Source organism: Phyllopteryx taeniolatus, chromosome 18, assembly GCF_024500385.1.
Source record: "Phyllopteryx taeniolatus isolate TA_2022b chromosome 18, UOR_Ptae_1.2, whole genome shotgun sequence".
Taxonomy (NCBI): Eukaryota; Metazoa; Chordata; class Actinopteri; order Syngnathiformes; family Syngnathidae; genus Phyllopteryx; species Phyllopteryx taeniolatus.
The window spans coordinates 15,484,542-15,501,263 of NC_084519.1; the positions used below are offsets into that span (position 1 = coordinate 15,484,542).

At 45.7% G+C, this 16,722-nt stretch overlaps 3 protein-coding genes across 6 annotated transcripts in view; 1 reads left to right on the plus strand and 2 right to left on the minus strand.

Annotated features, from left to right (window-relative positions):
* Positions 1 to 866: 866 nt before the first annotated feature.
* LOC133468118 (polyunsaturated fatty acid lipoxygenase ALOX8-like) lies at positions 867 to 5,798 on the minus strand. Of its 3 annotated transcripts, none has more exons than XM_061753603.1 (14): positions 5,096 to 5,795; positions 4,331 to 4,535; positions 3,817 to 3,898; positions 3,616 to 3,738; positions 3,427 to 3,527; positions 3,185 to 3,357; positions 2,774 to 2,917; positions 2,492 to 2,695; positions 2,346 to 2,432; positions 2,103 to 2,269; positions 1,694 to 1,815; positions 1,514 to 1,614; positions 1,251 to 1,421; positions 867 to 1,165 (listed from the first exon to the last, which is right to left on the minus strand). In XM_061753603.1, exons 1-14 carry the CDS (start codon positions 5,240 to 5,242, stop codon positions 989 to 991), a joined length of 2,004 nt encoding a protein of 667 aa, XP_061609587.1. In that variant the 5' UTR covers positions 5,243 to 5,795; the 3' UTR covers positions 867 to 988. The 3 variants fall into 3 exon arrangements, with proteins under 3 accessions (XP_061609587.1, XP_061609586.1, XP_061609588.1); XM_061753602.1 differs by having other exon boundaries at positions 3,427 to 3,530; positions 5,096 to 5,793; XM_061753604.1 differs by lacking the exon at positions 2,774 to 2,917 and having other exon boundaries at positions 3,427 to 3,530; positions 5,096 to 5,798.
* A 992-nt stretch (positions 5,799 to 6,790) lies between these two features.
* Positions 6,791 to 11,740, minus strand: LOC133468117 (F-box only protein 30-like). 2 transcript variants are annotated; one of them, XM_061753600.1, is made up of 3 exons: positions 11,577 to 11,740; positions 8,015 to 10,081; positions 6,791 to 7,625 (listed from the first exon to the last, which is right to left on the minus strand). In XM_061753600.1, the coding sequence occupies exons 1-3, from the start codon at positions 11,661 to 11,663 to the stop codon at positions 7,431 to 7,433; spliced, it is 2,349 nt and encodes a 782-aa protein (XP_061609584.1). In that variant the 5' UTR covers positions 11,664 to 11,740; the 3' UTR covers positions 6,791 to 7,430. The 2 variants fall into 2 exon arrangements, with proteins under 2 accessions (XP_061609584.1, XP_061609585.1); XM_061753601.1 differs by lacking the exon at positions 11,577 to 11,740 and adding an exon at positions 11,133 to 11,537.
* grm1a (glutamate receptor, metabotropic 1a) overlaps positions 11,720 to 16,722 on the plus strand; it is a 30,347-nt gene continuing 25,344 nt past the window's right edge. Inside the window, exons 1-3 of the mRNA XM_061753599.1 lie at positions 11,720 to 11,854; positions 12,861 to 14,211; positions 15,300 to 16,109. Of these exons, the coding sequence (XP_061609583.1) occupies positions 15,404 to 16,109 (706 nt within the window). The 5' untranslated portion in view covers positions 11,720 to 11,854; positions 12,861 to 14,211; positions 15,300 to 15,403. The remainder of the gene's footprint in view (positions 11,855 to 12,860; positions 14,212 to 15,299; positions 16,110 to 16,722) is intronic.

A 16,722-nucleotide genomic window follows, 5' to 3' on the forward strand; every position in this document is an offset into this window, starting at 1 on the left:
TTTGCAACAAACAACAGCCAGCACAATCCTGGAGCGACTACAGTTGCATTGCCAAGTTATTTACCGATTACCACACCGTCCAAATTAGTCTCCTTGTTTCCAACACCAACTTCCAATGTGTTGCTTTGTAAGTTTAAAACACCTGCCAGCATGCAGGGCAAGTGTTTATCTGTAAGCCCCTTCTTACTTAAGAATACTGCTGTCCATTTGCCTTGGGTCCAAATGTGTGTGGACCCAACAAGCTTTGTGTTTCCGGCCTTGATGACTTCACTAAGGATGGACAACTCTGCATGAAAGTCCATCATCTGCTTGACTTCAGGCTCTTGGAATCGTTGGTCAGGATATGAACCCAGTGGCACCCGCCAGCATCGCAAAATGGAAAGACATGAACTCGTTAGGAGTATTTTCGTAACTTCAAGACGACGTCATCATGAGCTTTCTTTGAGAAGTTAATGTTCAAGTTACGGAATCAGAGTCGTTCAGTGTCAACACATATTGAATGCTTGGCATCGCGCCAATGTTTGGGAGAGTCTCCAAAATGGTCTTTGAGCCGGATTGTCCTTTGGCGGTCGGAGAGGACTTGCGCAGCAGTAAGGAACCATTGGGGATGAACGTTGTAGTCAAACAAATGCCAACTGTAGGTGGTTTTGGATCAGCTGATTTGGTCCAACCAAATTATTGTGTTTGCACCTGAACTCTACGGATTTCGAAAACAATTTAAATCTAGAACGAATAAAACTGTGAGGTATGTTAAAGTCAGCCATGTTTTGGCTTATTGAACAATTTTGATGTTAGAGCTGATACGTACCAAGTGGGGGAACGTCCTTCTTCCCAGAGGTCTGAGTGCAGAAATGGAGCGATCGATATCAAATTCAACCAACACGGAGAATCTTTATTGACCATTAAAGCTATTGTACTCAAATACATCATTCCAGGCTAGCCGTTTGAAGCCAGTATTGCCCAAAACAGCGCTTCCTTTTGACATCTGTTAAATAGTCACACTGTTCTCTATTTCTTTGGGGTTCAAGTACAGATAAGCCAGCTGAAGCTCCTCGTTCCTCTTCACGATGGCGCCGCTGATTGTCGACAACTCCGCTTGAAAATCCTCAATCATCCTCAAGACCGCAGGCTCAGTAAAACGTTGAGGATACTGACCTAGAGGGACCTGGCCAAGGCAAACAGACACCTTGAAGGAGCGCCGAAAACTAACATGGCGATCTTGTGTCAAAAAACAGTGGTGTTGAACTTACAAAATCCTCATACTTCTCGCTAAGGAACCAATTAAGAGACATGGTGACTGATGCAAATGATTTGTTGGGCAGAGTCAACAGTACTTCATCCATGGTAGCATTTCCTTTTACAGTTGGTGGAGCCAGATGTAGTAACAAAGGACCATTAGGGATCCAATTTAGATAATCCAACTATAGGGAACACATAACCATCAAATGTAGACTTTAGAGCAAACGCAACTTTTTCTTCCATGTTTAGTCTAAGAACTTCACAAGGCATTCACCTGGCCCATGTTCACTGAAGTATGTCGCGCTGACGTGGTGAAGATCAACATTGTGATGTACTTTATGAGCTCCTCCACATTTTGAAAGCTTGAAGGGAAACCTGCAAAAGAGGTAGTCTGGTGAACCTGTGTTACACGTCATTAGGAACCGATTCAAAAGTGAGAATGATGGGGAAATACCTGAAGCAACATTACCCAAAAACCCATAGTTGAAGATCTCATTGGCCCATTCCTGGAGCTCAGAATCTGCAGACACTTCACTGTCCAGTGGATAATAGTATGCCACCACTGCCTTAACAAAGCTGAGGGGGGGATATGAAATAACGAGCATGTCAATGTTGAGCTCAAAGACAACATTTCAAAATGGTCTGTAGGGTTTCAAAATGGATGTCGATGATTGGCACCAGGCTATATTCCTGGTGGCAAAAAAGTAGTCGACTACCGCTGACCAACTAATCTGTGATAGAGACTCGTTTGAGTTTGTGCTGCCAGATATACCCCTAAAGCTTTTACTTCAATCATCACATTAACCATGTGGAGAATTGTCAAATTAGTCAGCAACAGTGTTGACCAGCAGGCAGGCGCTCACCTGTTAATGACATTCCACATCCTCAAAGCATCATCTCTGTAATAAAAGTTGGGGATGGACTCCAGACCTCGGGCAGCGATATCTTCCGGGACACAGAGTGACGCGTAGGTCAAGTGGGCGAGCGCCCTTCTCATGAGAGGCAGCTGACCTTCTGCAGAAATCGAAGACTTCAACAAAAGTGACATTTGATCAGTCGACAGATTGGTTCCGAGGAGATCTTGCCGGTCAAACACAGTTTCATACATCATCAAAAAATCTTCCTGGGCCATAGAGAACAGCACGAGCTACTGTGTTCACATGGAGGGTACTTCGATGATGCGGTATCAGCAGCTGGAAGGCAACAGAGGGGTTAACATTACAGCTATCACTTTCTCCTGCCGTGAGTTTACCTTGTGCAGGGGGTGAATCGTCGGCAGGTTGCGAAGCGTCGCCATTGCAAAAACCTCCGCTATCAAATGAGTATTGTGCAAATGGCTGACTAACAAGCAGTGCAAGGTGTCGACGTGTCTCACGTGCAGCTTAGCCAGCAGCCAGTCCGCCTCAGAATCACTGGGCAGAAAAATCGGATTGTCCTCAGAGGGCCGCTGGCCGAGCTGCGGGAGGGAGAGGATTTAAATTCTTAGAAGCCGATTTGAGAAGATGTTCACGCAATTAAGACAAATAAGGCGGACCTGAATGGCAACGGGGAGTAATTTCTTCTCAGGAGTCACGTAAAGTAGGCAGAGGGCAGGCGTCAGAGGAACTCGTTTACCGTCCATAACAGTTGTTGGCAGACCCTCCATGATTTTGTAATCGACAATGAATATGTTGCCATTCTGTAACAGCCCGGAGAATATACACGAGTGGAAAACAGCAGAAAACGTTGCATTTGAACGCCAATTACTAGACGTCACAACTTCCAATTTGAAAAGCACCTTTTTCCTGTTTTCTCAGCACAGCTACAATGTAAAAGGTACTAGTCTGAAAAAGGGTTACTTTTTAGTCATTTTATAGCAGTTGCGGCAGCAAAAAAATTGTAATCAAATCAAAAAACAGCGCCTTCTGCCAAGGTCACATCACATGCGCGTTGATGGGTTTGCTACCTCCATCTCTTTAGTCAGACTGGTCCCTTTGGTCAAAAACGGCTTGACCATTTCATCTGTAACCGGGAAGTCGGACGGCAGCTTGGAGCAGCGCCGGATCACGTAAGGGTTGACGCCGTTGAGAAACTGGTCCGCAAAAAAGGCGTCGTTCTTCCACAGCTGAGACACTCTCTCTGGACAGAGTTCATTCATTTTCCATTTTTTTTTGGTAATCGTTTTTCTTTTTCCATTACAGACGATACCTGAAAGTGTTGATTTTGTGAACCAGGAAACATTCTTCATGCCCTCAAAGCTTTCCCAGCGTCCCAAATTATGCAGTACGCCTTTCTCCAAGAGCTCATCCCTTCTGGATTAAACCCATTGCATGTGCAAACTATTACCATTCAGTTGTCCACAGATGAATTTGAGACAATAAAGGTTAATACACTCACGCAAACTTGATTCTGTAGGCAAACTGCCTGGCTTTTGAATACGAGAAGCGGACTTCTGCCGGGAGGGAATTTGGATCTTTGATGCTTAAGACGTAAGCCATTCCTTCAGCGTACTCATCCCATCTGATGATGACGACAGAAAACAAAAAGAGTCAGGACACCACTTCCACGAGTTATTAGCCGAATTAAACTGAGACTTACTTATACGTCAACTTCTGCTGGACCAATTCCTTTTTCCGTTGGTCTTGAAGTTGTGGATAGTAGTCTTCAAATGCTTTTGTGGCTACCAGAGGACATTTTGCAAAAACTAAACTCATCACACCCCCTCACTCAATCACATGGCTATTTTATGCTGACAAAAGCTGATGTTAGCGGTAAACGCAGCAAAAATAAAAAATAAAAAAAGTTACAGCTTGTCAGTACACACCAAAGATGACCACAAACAAGCAGAAAGTAGAGAAAAACAGAATATTTATCTCCTGTCTTAGTACATCCCATCTAGGCCAGTGACATATAGTGACAGGCAGAACAATTAAATGTTCTTACACTGTTTTGCAGAAGGTACAAAATCAACCAGTGTATCCACTTTTTGACATTTGTTTGGGGGTGAGCCGTTGGGAGTTTTTCCTCTCATGTAAAATGTGCCTCGGCTCAATAGACGGGAAAACGATGCTATTGAAAATGGAACGGATGATATTTGGTGCACAACACTAACCTCTGCCTCCTCTCAAAAGCACAAGTTCGCCCCTGGACAGCCACTTGTAGCAGGGGAAGAAAACGTCGTCGTCCTCAGGCGTCCTCACTACCACAGTGGAGCAAAACCACTCCCCGTCTTGGAATTCACGGAAAGGATCTTTCTCCAATTGGAGGAGAAGGAGGAACCCTAACGTGAACGCGGACGTCACCGAGAACATTCCCACCTGCGGGTGAGAACATTTGTCATGGCAAAAAGAACTTGAAACGAGAGTTATGCAGATTTGTGAATTCACAGATTTTATTTTTGTTCCCCCCCCCTCTCTGAAAAACATCCATTAAGTGGTTTTATCCTTGGCATCATCTGGTGGAATCTTGATGCCAAGAAATTGCTGTAATGAAACATCTGACTGTTCAATTTCAGCACTTTTTGTACAACTTATCATTTGCTGAACTGCAAAGTTCAAAACGTGTTTGACCCATGAACGGACCAACAAATGGCCTGGTTCAATTAGAATTGGCATTTGAAGAGTTCTCTTGATGGGCAAAATTCTCATTTCCCAAAGGACATCTACTTCTACACCTTTCTGTGACTCATCCAGTCTCTTCGAAACCTATTGGTCCATTTATGGCTCAAAAACCTGCTGAACATATGCATTCAAAAGCTAAGAGGAGGTCAAATTGAGTCTACCTGTGAAGCGAATTTAGGGTACATTCGGAAATTTCACCCTCAAGCCCAAAATCCAGAACTTTTGAGTAACGTAGAGTATTCTTCAACATACGGTACCTTTTCAGTTTGATTAACCAGCCCGACGCCAGTCAGCTGTGTGCGGTTGGACTGCCCTTCTGTGCCCAGCAGAGTGACGTAGAGATTATCAAAGGTGCCTGCGTGCAGCATGTCACCTGTTGTCACTGTCAGCATGTACTCTGCCATTTTTACAACAATAGTGACTAGCTGTACTACACGCTGCAAATTGGCTTTTTTTTTTTTTACTAGTCCGCCACAGTCTTGCTGCTCATGTGGGTGCCAGCAGTTCTACACAAGTAAATTGATTAGACAGAACTTGCCTTTTAAGTGGACTCTGGTCCAACCCCCCTCAGTAAGCAGACACAGGTGTGCGCCATTGACTACTTACTTAATGAATGAAGTCGCTATTGACTTAGTTGAGCACAAGTTATGTTCAAAGGTTTACTTGGCATTGCAGTTGGCGGTACAGGTCAGTTACTCACACAAATAAGTTAGTTTTTTGAAAGGCATTAAGAAATGGCGGATGGTTAAATAAGGTAAAAGTACGACCATCTAATGCAGGGGTGTCAAACTGTAAGCCAGGGGGCCAGATCTGAGCCGCCACATATCTTTTGGAGGCCCGAAAGCAAATATTGAGTCTACGTGGGGTTTTTTCTTTTTTTTGCTTAGTGGATTTGTTTTCATTTTGCCAGAAAGTCTTCACTGAAATTGCACATGATTTCAATATAACTAGTTTTATAAGCATTTCCCCCCTCCCCACCAAACCCCCTTACACATTCATTGGACAATACATCCCCGCCTGCAAATGTGTCATTCTTCTTTGCAGCTGAATGCATGTTGACAATATTATCGATGTGAAATTGTTGCTCTGAGCAGTCAAATCATGTTCATCCTGGTGATGTTCTCTCTTGTGTGTTATTAAAATTAATACATGTTGAGTCTTGCTGCTGGTTTGATGCTGTGGAACCTCCAAAATTGAACATTTGAGGCAGTACAATTGTTAATTTAAGCTAATTTTGGGTTTAAAAAAATATATATATTAAAAGCCAGTGTATGTATAACTAATAAAATCTATTGTTTTAGAAGTCATACAAAACTGTTTACGTTGGCTGTGGGCGGGACTAGTACCTGGTTATGGACTTTTGATTGTCTGTACGAAGTTGGTTTGGTTGCAATGCGTCCTAAATCTCAAACCCTTAAAAGCGCTGTACAGTAAATTGTCATATACAAACTCATAGCTTGAGATGGTGAGTTTTGTCATTAAAAACATAATTTCACATTGGCTTATGGCCATACTAACCGAAAATGCTCAAACTTGGAAGCTCAGCAGGGTGAGGCCTGGTTAGTGCATGGATGGGAGACTGCTTGGGAATACCAGGTGCTGTTAGCCTTTTGGAGACCATTTACATGAACAATTACTAACAGTGTACATTATACATTTATGTATTGTAAATAATGTACAGTAGGCCTATACTTGCACATTTCAATTTCCATGTGGAAGTAACAGGATCTTCCATCCATCCATTTTCCATACCGCTTACCCTTTGAATCATCCATCGTGCATCATTAAAGATCTGAGTAGGAGTATAAATTATTAAGTGGTTAACTTATTTTTACATGTATGGCAGGTTAAATGTGACTCGAAACACTGCCCGTACAGCTAATAGTTTTCTATAATAATGATGATTTGATTCAAAACAGATTCATAAGGGAACAAACTCGATGGTTCACAAATAAGCCACAAGGTAGCCTATATTTCTTTTTGACAGACCATAAACGTGAAACAAATGCAGCAAGTTAGTAAAACTAACCGTGGCGTATTGGGTTAACATTCAAGCAAGGCTAAACAGACAAACATTCAGTCGCACACGTGAAAAGTACTGTTCTGTCATCATTTGTGCAATATACTTTCTTCGTACATCACATAGAAATCTATTATTGTGCATATTTTATTTTGCAGTAATACAATTCCGTGATGTTTCACATTTCTTTCATCAAATAAGTGAGTCACATTGGCAGTGAGGTGTTATTTAAAGCAATTAAGTGTACTAAAATAGATAAATTGGGGATATTGGGCTTTCATATGAAATTTCCGAAGGAACCTAAATCATGTGAAAACCTTTACGTTCATTTCTCCTGAAAGCCAAATATCTCAACTTTTTGTGAGTAGTGTATTTTTATTTCAGTTTTTTTTTTTTAATTGACAGTTCCTGTAGTAATTATTTAGGATAAGTAAAACACTACATGTATTATTTTTCAACCATTGAGTGTGTTCCCATTCCTTTTGGAGTGCGTTTCAGGTACAGGGCTTACATTTCTCTACAATCCCATACAAACAAAAATCCTTGTGAGAGTTGATATGTTGGGAGCGTGGTCAAGTGCTGACGTGGCGCAGGGCACGGCGCAGGCAGCATCCGTTCTGCGGCGGGCACATGGCGGGGAGGGGCACTGGCTCGGTCCGGTGCTCCATTGTGTTGTACTGGCACTTCTTAAGGTGGTTCGACATGCTGGGGATGTCCGTGAAGCCCCACGTCAGCACCGGGCTGAAGGCAGTGCTGAACCGCCACACCTGCAGCCAAACAAAAACAACAACAAAATCTCACCATTGGCCTTGATTGGCTGGATTTCATACGCGTGTCAGGACTCTAAATTGCCCATCGGTGGGAATGTGACGGTAAATGGGTCTATACCATAGGCAGACCTGGCATTTTGGTTCCTGGGCCATCGGAGACTTGGCTTGGCTGCTGCATCCAGGCATGCTAGCTGCAGCAGCCAATCATATTGCAGTGGGGCGTGTCCTGCTTAGAACTCAAGTGGAATTCGTAATAGCACATGGCTGCTCATACCGGTAATGGAAAGTTTAAGCGGTTTTGAAACTGTGACTTTTTCAAACTGTCAAACCGGTAACCGGGCCATGCTTGCTTGCCATCAATTGTGTTCGCGTGACGTTAAACTCACTTTGTGTTTAACCTGCCATGATGCCGTCTTGTGATCACCAGAGCATTGCCTCTTCTCCCACCTCAGCTCCACGATTCCTCTGGTCTGGAGAAGACTGGCGCATACCTCCCTCAAGGTCCGTGACACCAAAGACAGCTGGCACAGGCTGAAGCTGTCTAGGAAGCCAGCTATGTGCCACAGTATCTCGTTGGGCATCCCGCTGAACTGGTCCGACTGTGAATCACAGGAGAGTTTGGCTCCGGGATGAGGCTGCACCCCAAAGGCCCTCAGGTGTGAGTCGTGGACCACCTTGGCCCCCGGGGCGGTGGGGTAGAACCGCCGCTGGGAGAAAGTGCAGCCGTAAAAAGCGAGCGGGCAGCGGTACTCCATCCAGCCGTTGAGCCCAGCGTGAATGTCACCGTGGACGTTGGTGAAATGCGAGGAAAACTCGTCTCGGCGAAAGGACTGCGCGCACACAAACGGAAATGTGTGCTGGTAGCGGGCGTTGTTGGGGAGGCAGTAGTGATGCGGAACCCCCGCAAACTCCAAGTGTTCCTGAACGTAGCCGAGGCGGAGCGAGCTGGAGTTCTGCAGCGCGCCGTGGTCGCAGGCGGACGCGGAGGCCACGTCCCCGACCCTTGTGTTCGTGACCAGGATGGCCGCCGGGAACGGAAACGTCTGCGTGCCCAAGTGGACGCGGTCGCCGTCCACGTGGAGCGGATCGGAGATCCTTCTGCAGTCTCTGGACTCCTCTAAGCAGAAGATCAGGGCGGCTGTGATGGGGTCCATTTCTCCAAGTCGCACGGGGTCATCATCCTGCTCCAGATCCGAGGTGTCCACCGCTTTATCGTCTGTCTTGGTTTCCCATTGACACTGACTGAAAGGAGTCTGGCTCCTAGGGAGCATCCACTCTTGCGGCTTGTGGTTTTCTAAGACCAGCCCCGTTTCTTGCAACACCACATGAGCCCTCAAAGGGGGACACACCACATCCTGAGAAGCAACCAAGTCCTTTTGTGCAACAGTCTCCAAGCAGTTATTTGTTAACAAACTAGTTTCTTCTTCCACAGCCTCGTGTGCAGTCCGTCCGTTTTGAAGCTGCATCGCTCCGTCCAGTCTGCTCCCCTGCAGAGTGGCTTCTGCTCTCACGCCTTCAGCCCGGCTACCGGATGAGTTCGCACCGCTAACCGCCTCCAACGCGCCGCCTAAGTTCCTCTGCGCCGGCTCCTTGCTGTCATACAAAGGAGACATCACCACATCCTGAGACGCAACCGTGTCCTTTTGTGCAACTATCTCCAGGCAGCCATTTGTTAACAAACTAGTTTCTTCTTCCGTAGCCTCGTCTTCAGTTTGTCCGCTTTGACGCCGCACCGGTCTGTCCAGTCCGCCGGCCTGCAGAGCGGCCTCTGCTCGCAAGCCTTCCGCCCGGCTATCGGATGAGTTGGCACCGCTAACCAGCTCCAAAGCAGTGGCTAAGCTCCTCGCTGTCTCCAGAGTGGCCTCATACAGTTTGCTGTAATGCTGCTCGTTCAGTCCGTTTATACCGTTGGCGATCCGCTCTCTCGCCGTTGCCGCTCGCAACTCCGTCGAGGCGGACGATCCGGGCTCCATCAACCTGGCAATCTTAGTCGCAGGGCCGAGCGAACCCCTCTGGACGGTGGGCGCGATGGCGATCAACCTGAGCGACTCCAACAGAGTGCGCTGGTCCTGGAGTGCGAGCGCCATGTCCAGCTGCTCCTCCTCCTCCACACCGCGACTCAAGCGCTCGTACGAGGAGTAGTCCGTGCAGCTGACTGGCCAGCGGTTCCACTCCATGGTGCAGCACACCACCCCGGCTGGACACACCTCCAGGTGCGGCGACATCTGGTTGCGCGCCATGGTGGCGGGGCAGCCGTAGGCGCTGTTTAGGCAGGGTACCCTCAGCAGCGGGCACAGGAGGTGGTGCTCCTCTGCTTTGCATGAGTGAAACACGGCGCCGCACACTAGCGGGCAGCCAGTGAGATCGCAGGAAACGCCCGGCTGAGGTCTGAACAAGCATCTTTGGTTGACGCAGGACATGCAGTGAGCATGCTCCTCGGCCATCTCCAGAGTCTGTCGAATAAGGGGACAAAACAAACGTTACGACATCCGTTCATTCATTTTCTATAATGCTTGTCCTAATTGGGAGGCAAACTCCGCGTAGGACGACCAGAGCCCGAGATTCCCAAACCCTGAACCTGTCGTTATGGTGCAGACTTTACTTTTCACATAAACATTTTCATTGTTCAAGGTAAGCTAATCTCATGGCTCTGAAAAGTAACAAACATGCAATTTGACGTTATGGGCAATCAGAAATGTTTTTCTAGGTCGAGAGTCAGTGGTGTGAAGTCATGATGTACAAATATTTCATTCCTGTACTCAAGTAGATTTTTCAGGTATCTGTACTTTATTTGAACATTTATTTTTCTTACAACTTTAAACTTTTACTCCCTACACTTAAACATATCTACTTCTTCCTTTATCAAAATACTTTTTCTAACCTCCGTTGGCTGATGACATACAAAAAACAAATAGAAAGCGGTAAGGTCAACCACGATTCGGATCTTGATTGACTGAGATCTTGGGGTCTTATAAGGTGGTTGGGGGGAGGGGGGGGGGGACCAGGGAACATTAATGTCACCGGCAACATATTCGGAGAACCAAGATAATCTTCAGCCATGACCTTATTTAAAATGATCGTTTGACCTTGTCAGATAAAAGATTGATTTCAGAAAATACATTTTGTGCCGGCCCCCCCAAATAAAAACAACAACAACAAAAAGCAGCGTCTAGCGTTTGGATTTTTTTTTTTTCTCATTAGCTAATTTGGCATTTTTAAGCCATTTGTTCACAACATTAATAAAGCTGTGGGAAGACATTGTTTTGATAGCATAAAAGTCGACTTCTTTAACAAAATGCAATATAAAACCTTTATTTTTACTTCAGTTTACTTTTAAAAAAAAAAATTTTTTTTTTTTTTAACTTTCATAACTACAGTTCAATCTGTACTTCTACTTGTACAAGTATTTGTCATGCATTTGACTTTGGCACTTAAGTACATTTCAAAGTCTGCACTTATTTTTTTGGGTTTTTACAAAGTACAAAAGTTGAATAGTACTCTTACCAGAGTCCTTTTTGACTGACAAGAGCCTGTGGTACTAAAGTACTAACCCTAATGCAAGTACTTTTGCACCTTCTGTCTATCGTGAAGCAGCCAAGGTAACAATACTGTACAGTACTTGTGTTACACCACCTTGAATACAGACACATAAATAGAAGTTTACATATGCGATAGTCGTCCAACTTTTGCTGTCTGTGAACCGACGCATTCAGTTTAGGTTCTTGAAAATAAGAGCATCCGTCGCACTAACCGCCACACTGCTGTCGGTTTCAACTCCAAACTTATAAAAACTATGTTAGCTGAGGGCTCTTTTTTTTTTTTTTTTTTTTAAATATAAATCAAGGTTGGTGAAGCTAACAACAACTAGCATTGTCAGAAGTTGCCTTGTCTCTACTCCATGCTAACTTGGCGAGTAACCTCGCGGGCACAAAGCAGGGTGCGTCTCACCTTTTCCGTTTTAAAGGCTTTGCGTTCGACTGGACAAGAATAAAGGCGGCGGTGCGTGTAGTTTTGTGAAGGATGATGAGAACACATCCGCACCAAGACTTCCTCGTCTGAGCCGTTCCGGGTCACGTGACCGGCAAAGTTATCCCGGTTAGCCTAGCCGATAGCCAGCAAAATCGCAAGCGCACTTGATACTATCGAGTTTTCTTGAAACTTTTTGGGCCACAACTGCAATTCACCGCGTTAGTGACACCTGACAACTTTGACACACGCCGGTTACGGTAAATTTGCCTTTCATGGTTGATGAACTCGCCGCATTGATTGCCTCGGGCCGCTACATTTAAACGTCAACGTGGCCGCCATGTTTGTTAGGGCAAAGAACCGGTTTTCTATATATATATATTTTTTTATTTAAAAGAGCCTTGTTATTTGAGTTTTTTTTTCTTGTGGCTTTAGTTTTGTGTGTTTGTCTTTCCAATACATATTAGGGTGGTGTACTTGACAATCTGTAGTATTACAGTACACTGTTAAATGGTGTAACACATGTCACACATGAAATGTATTTTATGCCATTCGTTTTCTGTACCGCTTATCCTCCCAGTCTATGAAAATCTGACAGTTCAATAGCAAGATAAAAAAAGACTATTGTTGGGATTATGCCATTTTGTTATGAATATATTTTTTAATTACCCCAACATTATTGCCGTTAATCATAAAAAGATGAGAAAACAGAATCGTTTCTATTTAAATTATTTTTAAAAATCAGTCATTTTTATTCAGGTGCATATTAATAAATTGGATAATTGTAGAATGGAAACAGTAGAAAGTTTGGGTATGTGGAAAAAGTGAATGTTACAGCTTTTCCACCCCACTCTAATCGATTGAGATGAACTGGCATTATAAACGGCAATTCTCTACAGTACACACACGAGGTCAGTATTGTGCCATATGCACAGGCGTGGACTTCGCCACACAAAAAGAGGGCAATGTATTTTGGGAAGCTGTCGCTCCCACGGATGAACGCTGGATGGCGCAATAGGACTTCTGTCTGCTGTCCTTGGTGCTGAAACCCAGTTGACGCTCCCCTCTCGGTAGCCCCATCCCCCAGCAACTGTCATATTCAAACCCCTCAAGTCAAACTTGGGACACTCACGTCAATCATGCCCGTTTGTTGCTGACGTCATTCAAATTGCTAAAATTGTGCGCGTGCCTGCGTCAATTATGCTAATGATGAAACTGTCGTATGTTAGGGGTTTTGTTGTCTAAAATGCTGTCTTTTTCCAGCAGATATGCTAATGAGACGGGTGAGAGACCTTTGTGGAGAGAGAGAGAGAGAGAGCGAGAGAGAGAGAGAGAGAGAGAGAGATGTGAGAGAAGGTGCGAGAGATATGGAGTGTGAGAGCAAGGGACATTGAGAGAAAGGGGAGGGCGAGAAAGAGAGAGGGAGTTGGTAGAGAAAGACGGGGAGGGACAGCTGTGGTGTAACAGCGTGAGAAAGCTATGGTATAGGAAGGAGATAAAGAGGGCTCTGTGGTTGAGAGAGACAGACAGACAGACAGAGAGAGAGCGAGAGAGAGAGAGCTACTGTGTGGTGTAAAAGAAACAAGGAGAGTGTGCTAAGATAGTGAGCACAAGCTATAATATAGAGTAAGCGCGTGAGAGAGAGCGCGATAGTGTAAGATACGTATGGGTGAGTGAGTGTCAATAGTAGGTATCGGGCCGACGCCGGCCTTATTTCAAGTTATTGGAAATTCGTATACACTGCTGATAGCAGCCACCAATACTTAAGGCGCAAAAAAATAAATAAAATCTAGTTTTGTTCAGTTTCCTGTCATTTTGTTAATTGAAATTTTATGTATATATATTATATCGGGGGTGTCAAACTCATTTACGGGCCGTTGACTGTGAACCCATATAAATGAATTATCACCTCGTACAATTATATGAACACAACAAATTGATGGCTAATTAGTTTTGAAATCATAAGCCTATTTTTCGGCCATTCAATTTCTTTTCCAAATGGGGATTGGTAACCAAAGAATGCTTGCAATATCAGAATCAGAATCAGAATCAGAATCATCTTTATTTGCCAAGTATGTCCAAAACACACAAGGAATTTGTCTCCGGTAGTTGGAGCCGCTCGCTCTAGTACAACAGACAGTCAATTTACAGAACACTTTGGTTGACATAAATATCTCAACGTTATGACAAATGAAGACAATTCGCAATTAAAAAAAAAAAAAAAAAGAAAAGAAAATTCCTAAGAAACATGAAGTCGATGCACATGATTTGCTTTCGCGGGCCACATAAAATGATTTGGTGGGCCGGATGTGGCCCCCGGCCCACCACTTTGACACCTGTGATATATTTTTACTTTTGATAGATCAAAAGCACAAATGGAGTGAATAAATAGTCAAGAGTGAATAATTGTACTGGTATCGGTCTAAAAAAAAATGGTATCGAATATCCATAGTCGAAGAGAGAGCGAGGGAGAGAGGGTGTGTGTGTGATAGAGAGAGAGAGAGAGAGAGAGAGAGAGAGAGAGAGAGCTGATGTAAAAGAGGGAGAGAGAGAGAGAGAGCAACACGCGCTCAGGAAGACGAGCGAAGGAGGCACGCGGCATGTCTCGAGGATTCAGGTAAGTTTTGGAGGCTTCCGACGCCCTTTAGGCACATTTCATTTCATTTCCTTGGTGCGTGCGTGAAAAGGCGCAAGGCACCACTGCATCGCGCTTCTGGTGTTCGACGGCCGCCTCTCGTTACGAGCAACACGGCGAGATGCGGCGTGACAATGCCACACGGACGTCCTTCTCACCCCCCCACCCACCCCCCAGCCCCCCAGCCGCTTTTTCTCCGGTGTGCGCTGTCCACAGTGCTGGAATCCGGCTTGGGTGTCACCGGAAGAGTCCGTGATTGCCTTTGTCGCAAATCCACAGCTCAGAAGAGTGGGACTTGTTTAGCGCTATGCTCCAAACAAACAGGACTGAAATCCGTGGAAACACCGATCTCAAAATCGTAAATAGCAGCTTCGAATACGGAAATTGGCATTTAAAAAAAAAATACAATTTACGTATCATTGAACCAGTGCAACTTTTAGATTTATAGTAGTCCTGCAGAGTAAATATGCACATCTAAAATGCAACAAAATGTTAAGTTAATGCTGTTTAGTGTTCATTCAAATTCAAAAAAAAAACAATTATCACGTAAATTTGTTTGTTTCCCACTGTATTTGCATGAAATCTGGTTGTTTTCTTCAAGATAATAATGAGAATATTTTTTACCGCAATCCCTCGTTTTTCGTGGGACCCCTGCAATAGGCGAAATCTGCAAAGTAGCTACCACCTTCTTTTGATCAGTTGTACATATTTTAAAGCTGTATGAACCTCCCCGGACTGTTTTGAATCTTCCCCACACTCCTCTGCCATGCATTTATACACACTGTTTGTACTCTCAAACATACAGTAAAGCACAGTAGTACTGTACACTTTATTCCTTGTAATATGTGTTTTCATGAATTTTATTTATTTATTCATGAATTTTTGTTTTACACTTTTGTCTCGGGCATAGAACTCCAGCACTTTGGCATATTTTGGGTATGTGGAAATATTATATTTTGTGGAAATTGCTAGTTTATTCCCATAAATTCGCAGGAAGTTTCGTAAATTGGGGCATTCGGAAGTAAAGGTAACACTGTACTGGCTTGAATTGGCGTGTACTTCCTGTCTAGGTGCGCGTACACGTGGCGCAAGCGTGGCGTCCCCAGGTGGCTGGGATAAAGGCGGCCGTGTCCGCAGCTGCTATGTGCGCACCCTCGGCACACCCCCGCTAAAGATGGCTCCCCTCGCTCTGCTCCTGCTTCCCGCCTTGCTCTCCCGCCTCCCCGCACCCGGCCTCGCCGCCGGCATCCACAAGCGGGCCGCCGTGCCTCGCGCCGCCTCCCGCTCGGTGGCCCGCATGGACGGCGACGTCATCATCGGGGCCCTCTTCTCCGTGCACCACCAGCCGTCGGCGGAGAAGGTGGCCGAGCGCAAATGCGGCGACGTCCGCGAGCAGTACGGCATCCAGCGGGTGGAGGCCATGTTCCACACCCTGGACCGCATCAACGCGGACCACCAGCTGCTGCCCAACATCAGTCTGGGCTGCGAGATCCGGGACTCGTGCTGGCACTCTTCCGTGGCTCTGGAGCAGAGCATCGAGTTCATCCGCGACTCGCTCATCTCCATCCGGGACGACAAGGACGGATCCAAGTGGTGCGTGGACAGCCAGTCCCACTCCAGCCAGCCGCCGCCCACCAAGAGGCCCATCGCCGGCGTGATTGGGCCGGGCTCCAGCTCGGTGGCCATCCAGGTGCAGAACCTGCTGCAGCTCTTCAACATCCCGCAGATCGCCTACTCGGCGACCAGCATCGACCTGAGCGACAAGACTCTGTTCAAGTACTTCCTGAGGGTGGTGCCGTCCGACACCCTCCAAGCCCGAGCCATGCTGGACATTGTGCAGCGCTACAACTGGACCTACGTGTCTGCCGTGCACACTGAAGGTAAGACCGTCCATCCAGCTTCCACAGTGCTTCTCCTCCTAAAGGCCTTTTCACACTGCATTTGGGTTTCTTGGTGTTCACCGTGGGGCAGGGCGTATGGACGACGGTGTTCTGGGGCAAGCTGTCCCATATTTGATAGTGGTTGCGTCGTGGCCTACCAGGAAGTAGCATAGATGCTTTTCCTGCTGATTAGCCTGAAGCACTCTGACCCCCTCTCTTATTGGGTCTGAGTTGAACATTCTTCAACTCAAGGCACGGCACAGTGACTGCAAACGGCCACCTTGCGCCCTCACAGCACATACACAACGAATGTGTTTGTTGACGGCGCGCAGCGCGCTTCTATTTGCTAATTGAAGAAGCCTTTAGGGTCACAGGTGAACTGGAGCTGACTTCATCCCAGCTGACTTTGCGGTGACTGGTCGCCAGTCAGTCACAAGGCACATACAAGGGTTTTCCCTTTTGAAGTAATCCCCCTACAGCACGACAATGCTCTTCTTGGCCGGGAAGTGTCAGATGCTCAGGACGTTGAGTCTCAATCATAAACAGTGCGTACGCACCAATTTTTGCTTAAATCGTGTGTATGAAAATTTGACACCCAAATGTCTGATTTAGC